Raw genomic sequence first — 20,356 nt, forward strand, 5'->3', positions numbered from 1 at the left:
ATTATTTTTCTGGGGGATTAAACTGAAAAAGTATTTTGTGGTGGATTAAACTGAAATTGCAACCAGCTTTCTATGGCTTGTTTTAAAAAATATTAATATTTCTGAGATTATTTAATTTTCAGATAACCGAAAGTGAGGTTGTAATCTGAATTAATGGAAAAAGGCTATTTTTGAACAGAGGGTAAAACATTCCTAATAATCTGTTGCAGAACCAGTTCGGATTCAAGTATAACTTTTGTATGACTGAAGCCTTTATTCAAATCAAACTTTATTGCCACATGCGCCAAATACAACAAGTGTAGACTTTACCATGAAATGCTTACTTACAAGCCCTTAAGCCCTTAACCAACAGTACAGTTCAAGAAGAAGAAAATATTTACCAAGTAGGCTAAAATAAAAAAAATAATAATAAAAAGTAACACAATAAGAATAACAAGGCTATATACAGGGGCACCGGTACCGAGTCATTGTGCAGCGGTACAGGCTAGTTGAGGAAATCTGTACATGGATAGTCCATGCATTTATATATACATTCTAGTTGTACTTTATCAAAGGCCTATGAATAGCAGGCCTGGTTCTATTGTTTTCAGTTATTGTCTTATATTATCTCCAATGTATCTCCCATGTAAAAAATCTGATTAGGATGAATAATATTCGACAACACCTTTTTAATTCTAAGTGCTATACATTTTGCTAGAATTTTGGCATCACAAGACTGAAGTGTAAGGTTTCTCTATTTTTATAGGAGAGGTTAAAACATGTTAATAATGGACCTTTGAGTACAACTAAACATATTTGAATATTTCAACTGGTATGCCATCCAGCCTTGGAGTTTTCCTGGACTTAAAGGCTTTAATTACATCTTGAAATTCATCCTCTGTAATCAGGCCTTCACATGAGTCTTTCTGTACAGCTGTTCATTTTACACTAATAATAGAAAAAAAATCCTCACAATTAACTTCAGTTAGTGGAGATGGACTAGACTGAAATGAAACATAAGCTTAAAGTACTTTGCTTCCTCTCAAAATATTGTTTGGTGAATCATGGATGACACCGTCATTTGTAACAACTTTCTGTATATTATTTTTGGTAGCATTTCTATGTTGAAGATTTAAAAAATAATTTGGTGCATTTTTCCCAATATTCCATCCAGCTCGCTTTATTTTGATAATATATTACACTTGATCTTTCTTGAATAAGCAACTCCATTTCTTTGTTTTTCTTCGAACTTATTCTGTTCATGAAAATAAAAATATGGTTTTGGTCTTAATTTAAGGTTAGGGTTATGCTTAGCAGTGTGTTTAAGGTTATTGTTAGGTTTAAAATGACATTTTAAGAAGAGAAATTGTAGAAATAGGCGGGGTTTATAACGTTGTGTTTGTGGTAACTAGTGACGACCCTGAACTGTCGACGTCTGTTTGCGCATGCGTAAATGCTGTTTTGGCGAAAGTTAGACTATACGGTTAAGTGAAAGAACATGTTCTATTTGGTTAGCAGCTTTTTCACTTGTAACTTCAAACGTTCATTCCAGACATCAATGCTGTAGTTTAACAGCGGAATTAAGCATATTTTCTCAGCGAAACAATCGGAAAGTAGTGGGTACAATATTACCCAGCATTCCCTTCCCCGTGTATATGGAAACGGTATTTGATAATTTGCTGAAATTCCACCAAAAACACATAAAGCTGGTGAAAAATTCCCTACTGGACCATATTGTTGTACACGGACTCAACATGCAATATTTGGTATTGTAGGTTTACCCAATGTGCGTGCAGAATTTCTGTCTACATAAAGACACTTCTTGATGAGTAACTATAGAGCCATAGTGTTGCTGAAATTGTTACCCTATCCCTACTTTCGGTCTTGGTTGGCACCGAGTTTTTTTTATTTTTTATCTCAGTCTATTTTCTTCTACAGTTGTGCCATACATTTACGAACGGACTATCTGACTACGCTCTGAATTTACCAACGGCCCAGAGCGCGCTACAGCTTCAATGACTCTTGATTGGTCAACGTCTCTGTGGTCCCGCATTCGATGGCAGAGACCGAAGTACGACAGAAAACACGATTTCTAGTAGTTACCATAGCCACAAAGTCAATTTTGACTATCGTAAAAAATTGTGAAAACAAAAATTAGCTTTTTGGTCTTAATTTAGGGTTATGCATAAGGTTAGCAGTGTGGTTATGGTTATGCTTAAGGTTAGTGTTAGATTTAAAATAACATTTTAAGAAGATAGATTGTAGAAATAGGCGGGGTGTATGACTTTGTGACTGTTGTAACTAGTGACGACCAGGAACGGCGATTTTGGTTTGTTTACATAAAACGGACCTAAACTTAGAGCACAAGGGCCACAAAGGAACAAATTAGACAAAAAGACATGTCTTAATGTATTTCATACGTGAGTAGATAAAACTTTTATATTTTATTTAATTGCAGAGCTATTTTTGTATTAGCATTCTATCCTTTCTAGCATCACTCCTCCTTGTGCGTTCAGTTAGCTAGTTAACGCGTAACGTAGTGAGCTAACGTTAGCTACATATTTACCGACCTGAATTTTTTTTTTATTGCGATATTTGTATCTATCCACTACATAATATGTTGTCTTATATCTAACATTCCCACGCCGGGCATTCCACTTGTCTCGTATTGCTAGTTAATGTTAGCTATCTAACATAAACTCTAGTTAGTCGGTGACGTTAGTTAGCTAGGTAGCTAGCAACCTAGCAACTGCAGCTAGCTAGCTAACGTGTCCAACAGGGTTATTTATTGATCCATGGCCACAGCTCGGTTGGCGTTTTTCCTCATGTTGCATGTTATATAAATCATTTAACACATTGAACCCTGTGTTATATGAACGTTGTAGAATAATATGCCGATTCCACACCAGCGGGAGCGGAAAATATTTTTGGTATGTCATTGTTCTGGCAATTCTCATAAACTTCATTGTTCATGCATTTTACATTTGTATCACAAACCATTTTTGACAATTATTATTAAAGTGTACATTTTTAGACCTAAATGCCTCCTGTAAGACCCTATAATCGGTGAACAATAACGCTCAGTGGCGGTCAGTGCCATTTAAGATGAGGGAGGACGATGTTTTTTCTTGAGCATGGCCTTATTTTTATTACAGCATATTGGATGACTGTCATTCATATTCCATTCACCCAGTTCAATGTAACAGCGATAGGTTTAGACTACTACATTATACTAACATTTTCCCTATACCTGTCATGAGGTTGCTACAACCTAGCTTATGAATGTAACTTTACAATGTAGGTGCGTGCACACAGGTCTAGAGACAAATTTGAAGTGACAGACCGTGACATACGGACAAATGATGACATTCAGTACCACCTTGCACACTCTTGCCTGCATCTAGCTGATATAGGGTATAATCATTAGTCCAACAGTTGCAAACGAGTTTCTATTGGACAAATTCTGGTATTTTTTTTATCCCAGTTTTTTTGTTCCGTTTGCATCCGTTTAAGATTTTTTTTTTCAATAGGAATCAGCGGAATGAATATCAATAAAAATGTTATTAGTCACATGCGCCGAATACAACAGGTGTAGACCTTACAGTGAAATGTTTACTTACGAGCCCCTAACCAACAATGCAGTTTAAAAAAAATACGAATAAGAAATTAAAGTATCAAGTCATTAAAGAGCAGCAGTTATCACGCCTAAACACTGTTCACTTTCATAGCAGCCACGTTGTATTCCTTTTATCTATGCACTCACCTCCTCTCACCTCTTCGCATGTGGATGCACAACACATCAGCTGTATGTGACCAGGCGAAAAAACATTTCCAAGCCAAACCGCTACACAGCCTACATTGTTCTCACCATATTTGCTAAAGTAACGTCATAGTTCTGTTAGCTATGCTGACTAACGAGTTAGTAAACTCACTACAATCATGCAGTTACATTAGTGTACAGTCAGTAAGCAGTTAGTAAGCAGTTACACCGGCGGGCCCTGGTGGCAATAAATTAGTCAAACCAAAAGCTTACCTTGACATGAAAGAGTTTCAGTGTTGTGTTGGATAGCCAGCTAGCTAACATAGCATCCCTCTGTTTGAGCAGGCTAAACTAGCTAGCTGCATTTGCTAGCTAAGTGAAACTGAAAGTGAAAAAAATTACTCTTCTCCTTCATTTTGGAAGAAATTAATTTAAGTGTTCAACTATTGTCTCTCTCTCTCTTTGAGTCAACTACTCACCTCATTTTATACAATGCAGCGCTAGCTAGCTAGCTGTAACTTATGTGTTCAGGACTAAATTGATTATCTGATCCTTTGATTGGGTGGACAACATGTCAGTTCATGCTGCAAGAGCTCTGATAGGTTGGAGGACGTCCTCTGGAAGTTGTCATAATTACTGTGTAAGTCTACGGAAGGGAGTGAGAACCATGAGCCTCCTAGGTTTTGTATTGAAGTCAATATACCCAGAGGAAGAGTGAAGATAGCTGTCCTCCAGCTATACCATGGTGCTACCCTACAGATGCTGTGGAGGCTACTGTAGACCTTTGCAAAATGCGGATGGTCCTCCCCTTCCTCTGAGGTGTTTCCACTGATAACGTTACATGATAGACAGCATTTTGGTGTCATTACATTATAGCTACTCCTTATAGTGTGCTCTAAAACAATCGACTCGATTCGGTCTTATGTAGCAACATTTTAAATTGTGTTTTTTACATAGGATAAAAGTAGATTGAGAAACAATGGGAAATTAATTCTGCTTTGAAAGTTGATACATTTGTAACACCACTTTTGAGAAAATGGCCCTTGAATATTTTTGGTACACCTACTGGAGGACTCTTCCTTTTCTACACCCATTCAGCATCGTTCACACCCTCTTAAGCCTTACATGCTGACCAGACCGGACACATCGCGTGCGTGAGCGTCACAAAATAAATGTAGAAATCCATGTTATTCAATTATTGCACCCACACTGCTTGCGCGCGCCAACGAGCGTCTGCGATGCCAGGGGCTAAAATAGAACTCCTTTATATTTCTGACGCAGATCACGCTGAAAGTCCTGCCTCTTCCATCTCCTCATTTGTTTATAGAAGCAGGTACCCACGTGCCATCTCCTCATTGGTTATACTCACGTGGGTGATTGAAAGACAAAATGTTTTGCTGGTTGTCGCGGTAAAAGTGTAGATGCCAATCACCATATAAGTTCAAAGATGAAAAAGCCTGGAAGGAGGAGAGATGACTAAACTATTCGGTTTGCCGTTTTATGCGTGGATTAATTGTCGGAGTAGAAGACCTTGTGCATTTCAGTTAAAATAACGACGGAAAAACAAATAAGTGCTATTTTCTAAAGGACTTAATGATGAAATGCCTATGTATGTTATGTTGTGAATTTGAACATGAAATATGTGTTTTATTGTAGATTATTCTGACGTTTTTCGTACGATGTATCCAATGATTAATGAAAACTTGCTATGTCCTCATTGAGGTTTTAGACGTGTTCAATACGCCTTATTTATACACTTGTAATATTTATGAAATGCATATTGTTATATTTGGTAGCACTTGTTTGTTTTTCCTTTGCCTCCAACCCCCTTCGATGTGTAGGACGGATGTGGGTGGGGCCAGGTCTACATAAGGGTGCAAATTTGTAAAAAATCACAAAAGCTTTGACGAAGGCCGTGAGGCCGTTACGTAAGCTTATTAAATATCGGTGATACTATCAAGAGCAGTGTGCGGTTTCCTGTTTCCTTCATCTTGTTCAATTGTTGCCATGCACCTACAAATAAGATTGCTCAGATGTGCGAGTGAATTTAGGTAAAATAACAACTCAATTTTTATATCCCAGGACAAATTAGCTAGCAACAGCAAGCTAGCTAAATAGGACAAATTAGCTAGCAAGTGCAAGCTAACTAGCTAAATTGCCATACATTTTTAATGCTTTTCAACCTGTCCCTAAATTAATGTCATTGGTTCAGAGTTTGTTTTGATATTTTAACCTGCGTGTCGTAATCGCGTTTGGTGTAGGAGGACAAAATAATTTCATGCACGATGGAGCACACGCGCAGCTAGTTTGGGTTCCGTGTTAGCCCCACTCATCTCCTTAAGGATTCATATGTGAGGCCATGTGCTAAACAGAGTGAATAGTTAAGTAAACCTCAACGATTAAAAGTGGTAAATACACTGCTCAAAAAAATAAAGGGAACACTTAAACAACACAATGTAACTCCAAGTCAATCACACTTCTGTGAAATCAAACTGTCCACTTAGGAAGCAACACTGATTGACAATAAATTTCACATGCTGTTGTGCAAATGGAATAGACAAAAGGTGGAAATTATAGGCAATTAGCAAGACACCCCCCAAAACAGGAGTGATTCTGCAGGTGGTGACCACAGACCACTTCTCAGTTCCTATGCTTCCTGGCTGATGTTTTGGTCACTTTTGAATGCTGGCGGTGCTCTCACTCTAGTGGTAGCATGAGACGGAGTCTACAACCCACACAAGTGGCTCAGGTAGTGCAGTTCATCCAGGATGGCACATCAATGCGAACTGTGGCAAAAAGGTTTGCTGTGTCTGTCAGCGTAGTGTCCAGAGCATGCAGGCGCTACCAGGAGACAGGCCAGTACATCAGGAGACGTGGAGGAGGCCGTAGGAAGGCAACAACCCAGCAGCAGGACCGCTACCTCCGCCTTTGTGCAAGGAGGTGCACTGTCAGCGCCCTGCAAAATGACCTCCAGCAGGCCACAAATGTGCATGTGTCTGCTCAAACGGTCAGAAACAGACTCCATGAGGGTGGTATGAGGGCCCGACGTCCACAGGTGGGGGTTGTGTTTACAGCCCAACACCGTGCAGGACGTTTGGCATTTGCCAGAGAACACCAAGATTGGCAAATTCGCCACTGGCGCCCTGTGCTCTTCACAGATGAAAGCAGGTTCACACTGAGCACATGAGCACATTTGACAGACGTGACAGAGTCTGGAGACGCCGTGGAGAACGTTCTGCTGCCTGCAACATCCTCCAGCATGACCGGTTTGGCGATGGGTCAGTCATGGTGTGGGGTGGCATTTCTTTGTGGGGCCGCACAGCCCTCCATGTGCTCGCCAGAGGTAGCCTGACTGCCATTAGGTACCGAGATGAGATCCTCAGACCCCTTGTGAGACCATATGCTGACACATGCACATTTGTGGCCTGCTGGAGGTCATTTTGCAGGGCTCTGGCAGTGCACCTCCTTGCACTAAGGCGGAGGTAGCGGTCCTGCTGCTGGGTTGTTGCCCTCCTACGGCCTCCTCCATGTCTCCTGATGTACTGGCCTGTCTCCTGGTAGCGCCTGCATGCTCTGGACACTACGCTGACAGACACAGCAAACCTTTTTGACACAGTTCGCATTGATGTGCCATCCTGGATGAACTGCACTACCTGAGCCACTTGTGTGGGTTGTAGACTCCGTCTCATGCTACCACTAGAGTGAGAGCACCGCCAGCATTCAAAAGTGACCAAAACATCAGCCAGGAAGCATAGGAACTGAGAAGTGGTCTGTGGTCACCACCTGCAGAATCACTCCTGTTTTGGGGGGTGTCTTGCTAATTGCGTATAATTTCCACCTTTTGTCTATTCCATTTGCACAACAGCATGTGAAATTTATTGTCAATCAGTGTTGCTTCCTAAGTGGACAGTTTGATTTCAGAAGTGTGATTGACTTGGAGTTACATTGTGTTGTTTAAGTGTTCCCTTTATTTTTTTGAGCAGTGTAGTTGCCTACAATAAGGAAAACATCCAGGTAGAAATACACTATCTACTCCTTGTCGTATATCCTAATCTGACTTTGGTGCAGGTCATGTTGTTCTTCACATTACCGTCTCTGGTAAACACACACTATATCAAATAAAATTTAAGTTTGTCGTATGCAGAGGATACAGAAGGTGTAAAGTAAAATGGTTACTTGCATAGTAACAATATCAAAAGGACAAAGTGTCCAGATTTTAAAATGTTTAATTATTTGATGACACTTTCCTGACACACTTGTCTAAATTGATGGGTCATGTGAAGGAAATGCTAAAACCAACCCGAGCCACATCTAGCTAAGTGGATGGGTAACTATTGTCTAGACATGTACACGTGTTCATGAAATACGATAGATGGCCGTAATCACCCCTAGTCATACCTTGCTAACTTGATGGGTCATGTAATCATCTGGTGAAGTGCAGCCTTTTGTTTAGACATGTCCTTCTGATATTGCTCATACTAATATTGAGATTTCTTAATTCCATTCTTTAACTTTTAGATATGTGTGTATTGTTGTGAATTGTTAGATACTACGGCACTGTTGGATCTAGGAACACAAGCATTTCGCTACACCCGCAATAACATCTGTGACCAATAAAATTTTATTTTATTTACATTGACCTTAGCTGTAGTATGACTCTGCAGGTAGCTAAAGCTAACAACTAGGTTCAATGTTAGCTAGCTAACATTAGGCTATAACTAGCAATGCAAATGGAATTCTGATTCAAATAATATTACTACACAGATAATACACAATGTTAGCTAGCAAGCCAACAGTACGCTTTAAATTGCAATAAATTACTTTCTGACAAAATTAGAAACTTATATCTGAAAATGTAGCTAGACCTTTACCCGTATACATGGATGAACGCTTCACGGCAGACTGGAACCATTTAACTCCGTTTTGTTTGTAGCTACATCTTGTTTGGCCAGCGTTGTTAACTTCGTATGGCTGCAATCCCGGTAACGGGATGATATGACAACAGCCAGTGAAAGTGCAGGGCGCCAAATTCAAAACAACAGAAATCTCATAATTAAAATTTCTCAGACATACATGTTTCTTATACCATTTTAAAGGTAATTTTGTTGTTAATCCCACCAGTGTCCCGATTTTCAAATATGCTTTTCAGCAAAAGCACTACAAAAGATTGTTAGGTCACACCAAACCACAATAAGCACAGCCATTTTTCCAGCGAAAGATAGCAGTCACAAAAAGCACAAATAGAGATAAAATGAATCACTAACCTTTGATGATCTTCATCAGATGACACTCATAGGACTTCATGTTACACAATACATACATGTTTTGTTTGATAAAGTTCATATTTATATTTTAAGAATCGGAGTTTACATTGGCGCGTTACATTCACTAGTTCCAAAAACATCCAGTGATCGTGCATAGCCACATCGTTTCAACAGAAATACTCATCATAAATGTAGATGATAATACATGTTATACACTTGGAATTATAGATATACCTCTCCTTAATGCAACCGCTGTGTCAGATTTAAAAAAAACTTGACGGAAAAAGCAAACCATGCAATAATCTGAGACGGAGCTCAGAACAAGAGTCAAATTAGCCGCCATGTTGGAGTCAACAGAAACCAGAAATTACATGATAAATATTCCCTTTGATGATCTTCATCAGAATGCACTCCCAGGAATCCCAGGTCCACAATAAATGCTTGATTTGTTCGATAATGTCCGTTATTTATGTCCAATTAGCTACATTGGTTAGCGCATTTAGTAAACAAATCCAAAGTCACAAAGCGCGTTCACTAAAGCGTGACGAAATGTCCAAAAGTTAACAGTAACAGTCAGTAGAAACATGTCAAACGATGTATTGAATCAATCTTTAGAATGTTGTTAACATACACCTTGAATAATGTTCCAACCGGAGAATTACATTGACTTCAGATGAGCGATGGAACGGAGCTGCCGCTCACGTGAACGCGCGTGGTCAAAGAATGGTCGCCTCATGGCAGTGGTGACTCATTCCTGTCTCCTTCGGCCCCCCTTCACAGTAGAGTCATCAGACAAAGTTCTATTGACTGTTGACATCTAGTGGAAGCCGTGGGAAGTGAAAACTCATCCATATCTTGCTGTCATTTCAATGGGAGCTTGGTTGAAAATCTAGCAGCCTCAGAAAAAATCCAAACAGGAAGTGGAACTTCTCAGGTTTTTGCTAGCCATATGAGTTCTGTTATACTCACAGACATAATTCAAACAGTTTTAGAAACTTCAGAGTGTTTTCTATCCAATAATAATATGCATATATTAGCAACTATGACTGAGGAGCAGGCCGTTTACTCTGGGCACCTTTCATCCAAGCTACTCAATACTGCCCCTGCAGCCATAAGAAGTTAAGTCACTCCGGTTCACACTGACCGTGGCATGTGCAGAAAGTAGCCCATCACTTTTTCCAACTGGTCTATCGATAGCTCCTGCTAAATTCAGGGTTTCAATGTTGTTGAGAAAAGTATCAACTTTTGTAGTTTTCGATGGCTAACATATCTTTCAAAAATGGTGCGGTAGTCCTTTCTATCAACACATACTGAGCAGCTCACATTTATAGACAGAAGATACTACATGGAAGACCAATTCAAACTCATCTCCTGGCATGTCCAGCCCATCCATTATCTCAGCCAATCATGGCTAGCGGGAAGGTTCATGTCTTTTTCTGTGGCTTAACCAACTGGGCTTATTCATGTTTATGGATGGAATACAAGTTTGTTATTAAGGCACTTGAAAGTTCACGTTTCAGAAGGCATTTGTGCAATAAAAAACGTTTATGTTCAAATGCCTCTCCTTGGAAATAGTGACAAATATCCCCCCAAAAAACGCCTTCCAAAACAAAAACATGAATTATTATGAATGCTGTAAGTACAGAATTTGTTTGCTCTGCAGGAAATTAATAACCAACTAGTCAGTGACAACTGTTTGTGACATTAACTGCAGTATGAGTTTATTACAGTATTAGACAGTATGTCCTGGTATTTTCAATTATCTACTATGTAGAAGAACCCCTTCCAACTCTTGTGACTCTTGTGTAGCTTGTGAGCATCATAGAGCAAAACATGTTACACATGCGTGTTCATGAGTCTCAGATTTCCGTCAAGCTTCTCATAGTTTGTAGCTCCAACCATTCTGACTCTACAGACATTTTTACTTAAAAAAAATCTGCACATTTGTATTAAACAGATCAGCTCAGCCCCAATTAATTACACAGATGAATGGTTGGTACCAACATATGCAGAAGAAATAGACAAATCCAACGGTACAATAAGTCTATAGCACAAACACACTATGTTTAAAATGGGTTAGAAGTCCTAAATCACACTGGCGAGACAGTGGGACTCATTGGGTTAAATAAAGCTTAAATTCGTTTTCATGAGTGGGCTGTCTGCTTATTCTGAAATTAGGATACATTTTATGAGCACCACCAACACAGTGAATGGGAAAATTGATTCAATGGGAACTCCCTCTGCTGACTTGCTGAATGTGCAATCCTAAAGAAGGGCTGTGATTGGTTAATGACCTATAATGTCCTTTTCTATTTATAAAATGGGTCATATCATTAAAAGTACCAGAGAGAGAACTCTGGAAATTCGACGTGTTAGAGTATAGCTATTGCTGAAAACAATGTCTAAAAATCAAAGAGGGGTATATTAATATTTTTAATGTTAATGAAATTAACATTTGTATTTCAGAATGTAGACATATTTAAGAGAACAATATAAGGACTATAATGACACCAAGATGATTTATGTATCATGTAAGGTTCACAGATCATAGGGTCTTGCAGGAGGCATGTATAGGTCTATATATGGCCCAAAATGGCAAATTTCATCATGATTTGTGATACAAATGTAAAAAAAACATGTTAAACATCCTTCCTACCAATGAAGTTTCTATGTGAGAATTTCAAGGACAATCTGAGATGCCAAACATATTTTCAGCTGCTGTGGAATCGCCCAATTAGCCTAGCTAGCTTATATTATTGACCCATGCGTTAATAATTTAGCTAGCCAGCTATTTAGCTACTTCCCTTGAGATCCTTTCCATCATCAAATGAATGCCAACAATTTATCAATCTAGTAGTTAGTGAGCCATCTAAAAAAAGTTGCTCAAAACAAGGAGGATGCTTTATCTCTTTTGCAGCTATTGCGCCCAGCTGTGGAGAACGTCCTCATTCATGCCCCAGACAGTTGAAGCATGCTGGTAATAACGTTAGTATGCAGCCCAACATAATCAGAAGAGATGCCGGAGTCTGGCATCAAACGAAAAGCCTGCTTTACAAGAATCTACTCATCAAATGGAGGACTAAACAACAGAGTCTGCAGGTGGGTTACTTGCTGCACCTTGTCCTTTGTCTGCCTGATTTGAATCACTTTGGGGCAGTTACCCAGACACAGATAAGGCCTACTCCAGGACTAAAAAGCATTTTCAATTATGTTTTGCATCTGAGAAAAGTATCTAGCTGTATAGCTAACTATATAACGCATCTGTATCTTAACCCATGCTGCCATCATAATTTCCTTCTGCCAGGAGAATGGTAGTACAAAAGTCTCATTCAATTCTATGATAATATTCACACCACACTTTAGGCGTCCCCCATTAGGACTATAAGGGTTAGTTGGGTAATAGTACTGCAGCCTGCTGAAGGCTGATTTGTATGTGGTGTTCATAGCCTACCTACGCCACTCAATCAGGTTCATACTACTCCCTTAGGGCTAGGAGTGCACTGTCATGGTCAGTCACATGTACCTTCCTTTCTCTTGTTTTACCTGCCTCCAGAGCATTTTGGCTCTAGCATTTTATTGTGCCCACCCACCCGCAAGCTTCTTTAAACTTGTGACTAGTGATGCACTGATATGACATTTTTGGCTGATACCGATATCCAATATTTTCCTTGCCCCCCCCAAAAAACGATACAGATAACCAATTTTTAATATTTTAGGTGCCTTTTAAGCGTTCATGTACAGTTTATAGTTAACACACACACACACATGGACGCAGTGGTCTAAGGCATTGCATCTCAGTGCAAGAGGCGTCACTACAGTCCCTGGTTCGAATCCAGGCTGTATCACATCCAGCTGTGATTGGGAGCCCCATAGGGCAGCGTACAATTGGCCCAGCGTCGTCCGGGTTTGGCCGGGGTAGGCCGTCATTGTAAATGATAATTTCTTCTTAACTGACATGCCTAGTTAAATAAAGGTTACACACACCACATTGACCAAAAAGTTATTTTGTTGGCATTTACGTATGTCCTAAATCATTGCTAAGAACAATGAAAATGACTGCAGTTTTTTACTGGTGGCTGCTTTCAGGCTACCCCAGAAGTTTTGGTTTAACAAATTATGCTTTATTACCAATGTGGTATTGTAAGCACATCGTTCGTGGTCAGTGTTTGCTGACTTTTTTTGTACAGCTTTGACAGTGCTACTGTATATTTTTTTTGACACGCAAAGACCCAAACGGCATTCCATAGTATGCATGTCGTGAAGCTAATAGCAGTGACGCTATTACTGTGTAACTCCGGTAGGGCAACATCGGAAAAATAGCGCACTTGGTAGTGTTACCCGGTGCTCGACCAGTCGGCGAATGCCAACATCACCCACGACAGAGAACGGTTGATTGTCAACGGCAATGAATTCCATTATCTTGGCTTTAATGGATTTTGCCTTTGAGTTGTCTCACTGAAATGTTGTTACTCTTTCAAATGACTGCTTGACTTGTTGACTGCTCGATCCAAACAGCAGACATTGTGGGCTAGTTTAGGAATGCTGTGTTGCACGCATAGCGCAAAATTTTACGTGGCGTCATTACGTCATGTACCTTCGTTATATAGGTATGCATGTCAGCTTTGACACCGGTTTTGCACATCGGCCAATACCGATGTTGACATTTTTAGCTAATATCGGCCGATTCTGATATGTCACCGATATATCTGCCTCGCCTGGTTCACTAACTACTTCTCAGATAGAGTTCAGTGTGTCAAATCGGAGGGCTTGTTGTCCGGACCTCTGGCAGTCTATGGGGTGCCACAGGGTTCAATTCTCCGGCCGATTCTTTTCTCTGTATATATATCAATGATGTCGCTTTTGCTGCGGGTCATTCTTTCATCCACCTCTACGCAGACGACACCATTCTGTATACATCTGGCCCTTCTTTGGACACTGTTAACACATTTCCAAACGAGCTTCAATGCCATACAACTCTCCTTCCGTGGCCTCCAACTGCTTTTAAATGCTAGTAAAACGAAATGCATGCTCTTCAAATGATCGCTACCTGCCCGCCTGACTAGCATCACTACTCTGGACGGTTCTGACTTAGAATATGTGGACAACTATAAATACCTTGGTGTCTGGCTAGACTGTAAACTCTCCTTCCAGACTCACATTAAGCATCTCCAATCCAAAATCAAATCTAGAATCGGCTTCCTATTTCGCAACAAAGCCTCCTTCACTCATGCTGCCAAACATACCCGTGTAAAACTGACTTTCCTACCGATCTTTGACTTCGGCGATGTTATTTACAAAATAGCCTCCAACACTCTACTCATCAAATTGGATGCTGTCTATCACAGTGCCATCCGATTTGTCACCAAAGCCCATATACTACCCACCACTGCGACCTTTATGCTCTCGTTGGCTGGTCTTCGCTACATATTCGTCGCCAAACCCACTGGCTCCAGGTCATCTATAAGTCTTTGCTCGGTAAAGCTCCGCCTTATCTCTGCTTACTGGTCACCATAGCAACACCCACCCGTAGCACGCGCTCCAGCAGGTATATTTCACTGGTCATCCCCAAAGCCAACACCTCCTTCGGCCGCCATTCCTTCCAGTTCTCTGCTGCCAATGACTGGAACAAATTGCAAAAATCACTGAAGTTGGAGACTTATCTCCCACTAACCTTAAGCATAAGCTGTCAGAGCAGTTTACCAAACGCTGCAGCTGTACACAGCCCATCTGTAAATAGCCCATCCAACTACCTACCTTATCCCCATATTTGTTTTTCTGCTCTTTTGCACACCAGTATTTCTACCTTGCACATCCTCATCTGCACACTCCAGTATTAATTGCTAAATTGTAATTACTTCAACTATGGCCTATTTATTGCCTTACCTCCTTACTTCATTTGCACACACTGTATACAGGTTTTTCTATTGTGTTATTGACTGTACGTTTGTTTATCCCATGTGTAACTCTGTTGTTTTTGTCGCTTTGCTTTATCTTGGCCAGGTCGCAGTTGTAAATGATAACTTGTTCTCAACTGGCCTACCTGGTTAAATAAAAACAAAATATCGTACATCCCTAGTTGTGACCAGTGAAAATATGACTGCCTTCTGCTTCGCAACTCAGCTGGTCTCCACAATTTTGATTTGGAATTGAACAAAATATTTCCTCTTTTTTTGTGTGCATTTTCCTTTTGTATTATTTATTTATATATATATATATATATATATATATATATATATATATATATATATATATATATATATATATATATATATATATATATATTTTTTAGGGGGTGGATCAGCTTTAATATTGTGGATTGTTGCTTCCATCAATGTAATTGTCTGCATCATGTCCAGTACCTCATATTTTTGGAATGTGTATATATACATACATACATATACATAAACGTACATGCATACACATACATGCTTATACACACTTTATAAAATATATAACTTTATTATTTCCAGGCAAACCTTACCACCCTTCCCCCAATTGGAGTAAACTAATAAACAATAACACTTAGGTTTCTACCTTCAGTTTATACATATTATACACAATATATTTTACAATAGTTATATTTTGTTTGTTTTTAGTCCTTCCTCTATTTTCCTTCTTTGTAGGGCCATGCGTTTTTCATTTGGAGTTGCTAAATTGCTGTAATGCATTTCCCTGTTTTCATATTTTCCGCCCGGGGTAGTCAGTGTTTGAGAGGGGATTCCTGGAAATGATGTCGCTGTATAAGGGAAGTTAGAAAGTGTTGAATAACTAGGGATGCGTTCCAAATGGTACTCTGGTCCCTTTGCACAATATCGGGACGCAGGCTGACACTTAGCATACAGTTCCTACTGCACATGTGCTGTCAAAATGAAGTGGTCGACTCTGCTTTTTAATCCTGCTAGCCACATCAACCGCTCGCTGAATGTCATAATCCGTCTTGGACTGGCTGCAATCCTTTTAAAGGTTATTAAAATGCAACCAAATAAATTAAGCGTGTTATGTAACGCTCCATGCCTCCATGCCAAGCTTGTCTGGGAGCAAAGCACCAATGCCAGTTTAGCGCTAATGATTATCCTTTGGCGAAACTGTGTTTTATCAAACGTGTTTTTTTTGTAATAGCTGTTCATTACGGATTTATAAACTAACGATAAGCAAGTAATTAATAGTTTATAAACAACTGAACTTGAACGTATTGACAATGTAGATTTCTGCCTAAAATAGACATACCCAAAAGTAAAAAAAAAATGTTATGCGATGACCATAAACAATTTGCCTGATGACTAGGTTTACAAAGGGTCGGTAAATTTCCGGAAATTTTCCATGGGAAGTTAAGCCCTGGAATTTTGCTTAAATTCATCAAAAAGGTTTACTTATAACAGTGAACCATTTTTTTTGCGGGATACACAAGGCAATTCTAGGTCTTGTGGCATTTTGGTTAAACTATCCCCAATTCAATGGAATTGCAACTCTCTGCATGCACAGTGCATTTTTCCATCACATGTGCAGCTGATTTTCAAGATCTTGCAGGCTAATGAGATGCTATTGAGCCCACACTACTACACTGTCTGAGCCAAGGACTACATGCTTTCTGGTAAGTTTTTATTACAATACTTGGTGGGGTGAATATATTTTGTATGACGTACATGTTTTTTTGTTAACTAGTAAATAGTAGCCTACAGCAAAGTGTGTTTAAATCATTTCTAACTTAACAATTTCTGATAGTTAGTTTTTGCTACCATGTGGGTTTTAACTTGCTTGAGCCTGCAAACTGTGTTAATTCATCTGTTTCCATCTGTTTCCATCTGTTTCATTTTAATACATTTATCTTACAAAGGAGTTTCATCTAACTGCTTAACTATTTATCTGTACATGGAATTGTGTGTGTGTGTGTGTGTGTGTGTATGTATGTATGTATGTATATATATATATATATATATATATATATATATATATATATATATATATATATATATATATATATTCTCTTTTTTTACAATTTATGTTCTCATCTTTTTACAGGAAAATGCCACGGGCACTATCTGATGTGTGGAGACATTTCACTGCAGCTAATGTAAAAGGAAAACGGTGTACATTTGCAAATACTGTGCCAAATCATATGTCAAGAATGCAATAAAGATGCAGAATCATCTGGCCAAGTACATAAAGTTCCCTCAGCGCTCACAACAAGCAACCTCTGACAAAAGTCCCTCTACTTCTATTCAAGGTGAAAATTATGAATCAGACACCTTATCGATAGCAACAGCTCATTGTCCTCCTGGAATCAGAAGTTTTGTTTTACTCAATGGAGGAACATAGTCAGAGAAATGCAAATGAATGTCTTGCTCGAGCTGTGTATGCAACTGGTTCACCTCTGATGCTCACAGGCAATGTTCTTTGCCCAGCATACACCCCTCCAACCAAACATGCTTTATCTACTAATTTTATGGATGCAGAGTTCAACAGAGTTCAAGTGAAGGTCAAGCAAATCATAGAGAAAACAGACTCTATTGCAATCATCTCAGATGGGTGGTCGAATGTTCGTGGGCAGGGAATAATTAACTACATCTCCACCCCTCAACCAGTTTTCTACAAGAGCACGGACACGAGGGACAACAGACACACCGGTCTCTACATTGCAAATGAGCTGAATGCAGTCATCAATGACCTTGGACCACAGAAGGTACAGTGGGGCAAAAAAGTATTTAGTCAGCCACCAATTGTGCAAGTTCTCCCACTTAAAAAGATGAGAGAGGACTGTAATTTTCATCATAGGTACACTTCAACAAAACAAAAAAATCCAGAAAATCACATTGTAGGATTTTAATGAATTTATTTGCAAATTATGGTGGAAAATAAGTATTTGGTCACCTACAAACAAGCAAGATTTCTGGCTCTCACAGACCTGTAACTTCTTCTTTAAGAGGCTCCTCTGTCCTCCACTCGTTACCTGTATTAATGGCACCTGTTTGAACATGTTATCGGTATAAAAAACACCTGTCCACAACCTCAAACAGTCACACTCCAAACTCCACTATGGCCAAGACCAAAGAGCTGTCAAAGGACACCAGAAACAAAATTGTAGACCTGCACCAGGCTGGGAAGACTGAATCTGCAATAGGTAAGCAGCTTGGTTTGAAGAAATCAACTGTGGGAGCAATTATTAGGAAATGGAAGACATACACTGATAATCTCCCTCGATCTGGGGCTCCACGCAAGATCTCACCCCGTGGGGTCAAAATGATCACAAGAACGGTGAGCAAAAATCCCAGAACCACACGGGGGGACCTAGTGAATGACCTGCAGAGAGCTGGAACCAAAGTAACAAAGCCTACCATCAGTAACACACTACGCCACCAGGGACTCAAATCCTGCAGTGCCAGACGTGTCCCCCTGCTTAAGTCAGTACATGTCCAGGCCCGTCTGAAGTTTGCTAGAGAGCATTTGGATGATCCAGAAGAAGATTGGGAGAATGTCATATGGTCAGATGAAACCAAAATATAACTTTTTGGTAAAAACTCAAGTCGTCGTGTTTGGAGGACAAAGAATGCTGAGTTGCATCCAAAGAACACCATACCTACTGTGAAGCATGGGGGTGGAAACATCATGCTTTGGGGCTGTTTTTCTGCAAAGGGACCAGGACGACTGATCCGTGTAAAGGAAAGAATGAATGGGGCCATGTATCGTGAGATTTTGAGTGAAAAACTCCTTCCATCAGCAAGGGCATTGAAGATGAAACGTGGCTGGGTCTTTCAGCATGACAATGATCCCAAACACACTGCCCGGGCAACGAAGGAGTGGCTTCGTAAGAAGCATTTCAAGGTCCTGGAGTGGCCTAGCCAGTCTCCAGATCTCAACCCCATAGAAAATCTTTGGAGGGAGTTGAAAGTCCGTGTTGCCCAGCAACAGCCCCAAAACATCACTGCTCTAGAGGAGATCTGCATGGAGGCATGGGCCAAAATACCAGCAAGTGTGTGTGAAAACCTTGTGAAGACTTACAGAAAACGTTTGACCTCTGTCATTGCCAACAAAGGGTATATAACAAAGTATTGAAGTATTTGGTCAATAACAAAAGTTTATTTTCCACCATAATTTGCAAATAAATTCATTAAAAATCTTACAATGTGATTTTCTGGATTTTTTTTCTTCTCTCATTTTGTCTGTCATAGGTGAAATGGAACCTATGATGAAAATTACAGGCCGCTCATCTTTTTAAGTGGGAGAACTTGCACAATTGGTGGCTGACAATACTTTTTTGCCCCACTGTATTTGCACTGGTGACAGACAATGCTGCGAACATGAAGACTGCTTGGTCTAAAGTGGAGTCCTACCCACACATCACATCCATTGGCTGTGCTGCTCATGCGTTGACTCTGCTCCTCAAGGACATCATGGCACTGAAAACAATGGATGCACTCTACAAGAGAGCCAAGGAAATGGTTAGGTATGTGAAGGGTCATCAAGTTATAGCAGCAATCTACCTCACCAAGCAAAGTGAGAAGAATAAGAGCACCACATTGAAGCTGCCCAGGAACACCCGTTGGGGTGGTGTTGTCATGTTTGACAATCTCCTGGAGGGGAAGGAGTCTTTCCAAGAAATGGCCATATCACAGTCTGCCGATATGGACAGTCCCATCAAGAGGATCCTCCTGGATTATGTATTTTTGGGGAGAGTGGTAAGCACCCTGAAACTCCTGAAACCTATACTAAAAGCCATTGCACGGATTGAGGGAGATAATGCCATCCTGTCTGATGTTCAGACTCTGCTTACAGATATAAGAGAAGAAACCCATACTGCCCTGCCCACTTCACGGTTGCTCCAAGCAGAGGAAACTGCAGTTCTGAAATAAATCAAAAAGTGTGAAGACTGCCTGAAATCCATACATGCCACAGCGTCCATGTTGGACCCCAAGTATGCTGGCAAGAGCATCCTGTCTGGTGCAGAGATCAACAAGGCCTATGGTGTCATCACTACCATGTCTTGCCAACTTGGCCTGGATGAGGGCAAGGTTCTTGGCCGTTTGGCGATGTACACTTCCAAGCAAGGGCTTTGGAAAGGAGATGCAATATGGCAGTCGTGCCAACATATCTCATCAGCCACCTGGTGGAAGGGACTTTGTGGATCTGAGGCTCTTTCCCCTGTTGCCTACATCTTCCAAATCCAACCAACATCAGCCGCCTCAGAGTGCAACTGGTCCTTGTTTGGGAACACACACACCAAAGAACGCAACAGGCTGACCAATACAAGGGTTGAAAAATTGGTGGCCATCCGGGCAAATGTGAGGCATTTTGAGCCTGACAACGAGCCACCCTCAAGGTTGGAAAGTGACAGTGAAGATGAGGCCTCCAGGGTTTG

At 40.2% G+C, this 20,356-nt stretch overlaps 1 protein-coding gene across 2 annotated transcripts in view; it reads left to right on the forward strand.

Annotated features, from left to right (window-relative positions):
• The first annotated feature begins 2,061 nt into the window (after positions 1–2,061).
• Positions 2,062–20,356, forward strand: part of abca5 (ATP-binding cassette, sub-family A (ABC1), member 5) — a 134,057-nt gene continuing 115,762 nt past the window's right edge. For both annotated transcript variants that reach the window (XM_055876307.1, XM_055876386.1), the window contains exons 1-2: positions 2,062–2,399; positions 11,921–12,102. In XM_055876307.1, the coding sequence (XP_055732282.1) occupies positions 2,387–2,399; positions 11,921–12,102 (195 nt within the window). In that variant the 5' untranslated portion in view covers positions 2,062–2,386. The remainder of the gene's footprint in view (positions 2,400–11,920; positions 12,103–20,356) is intronic.

The sequence above is a fragment of the Salvelinus fontinalis genome, chromosome 1 (genome assembly GCF_029448725.1).
Source record: "Salvelinus fontinalis isolate EN_2023a chromosome 1, ASM2944872v1, whole genome shotgun sequence".
Classification (NCBI taxonomy): domain Eukaryota; kingdom Metazoa; phylum Chordata; class Actinopteri; order Salmoniformes; family Salmonidae; genus Salvelinus; species Salvelinus fontinalis.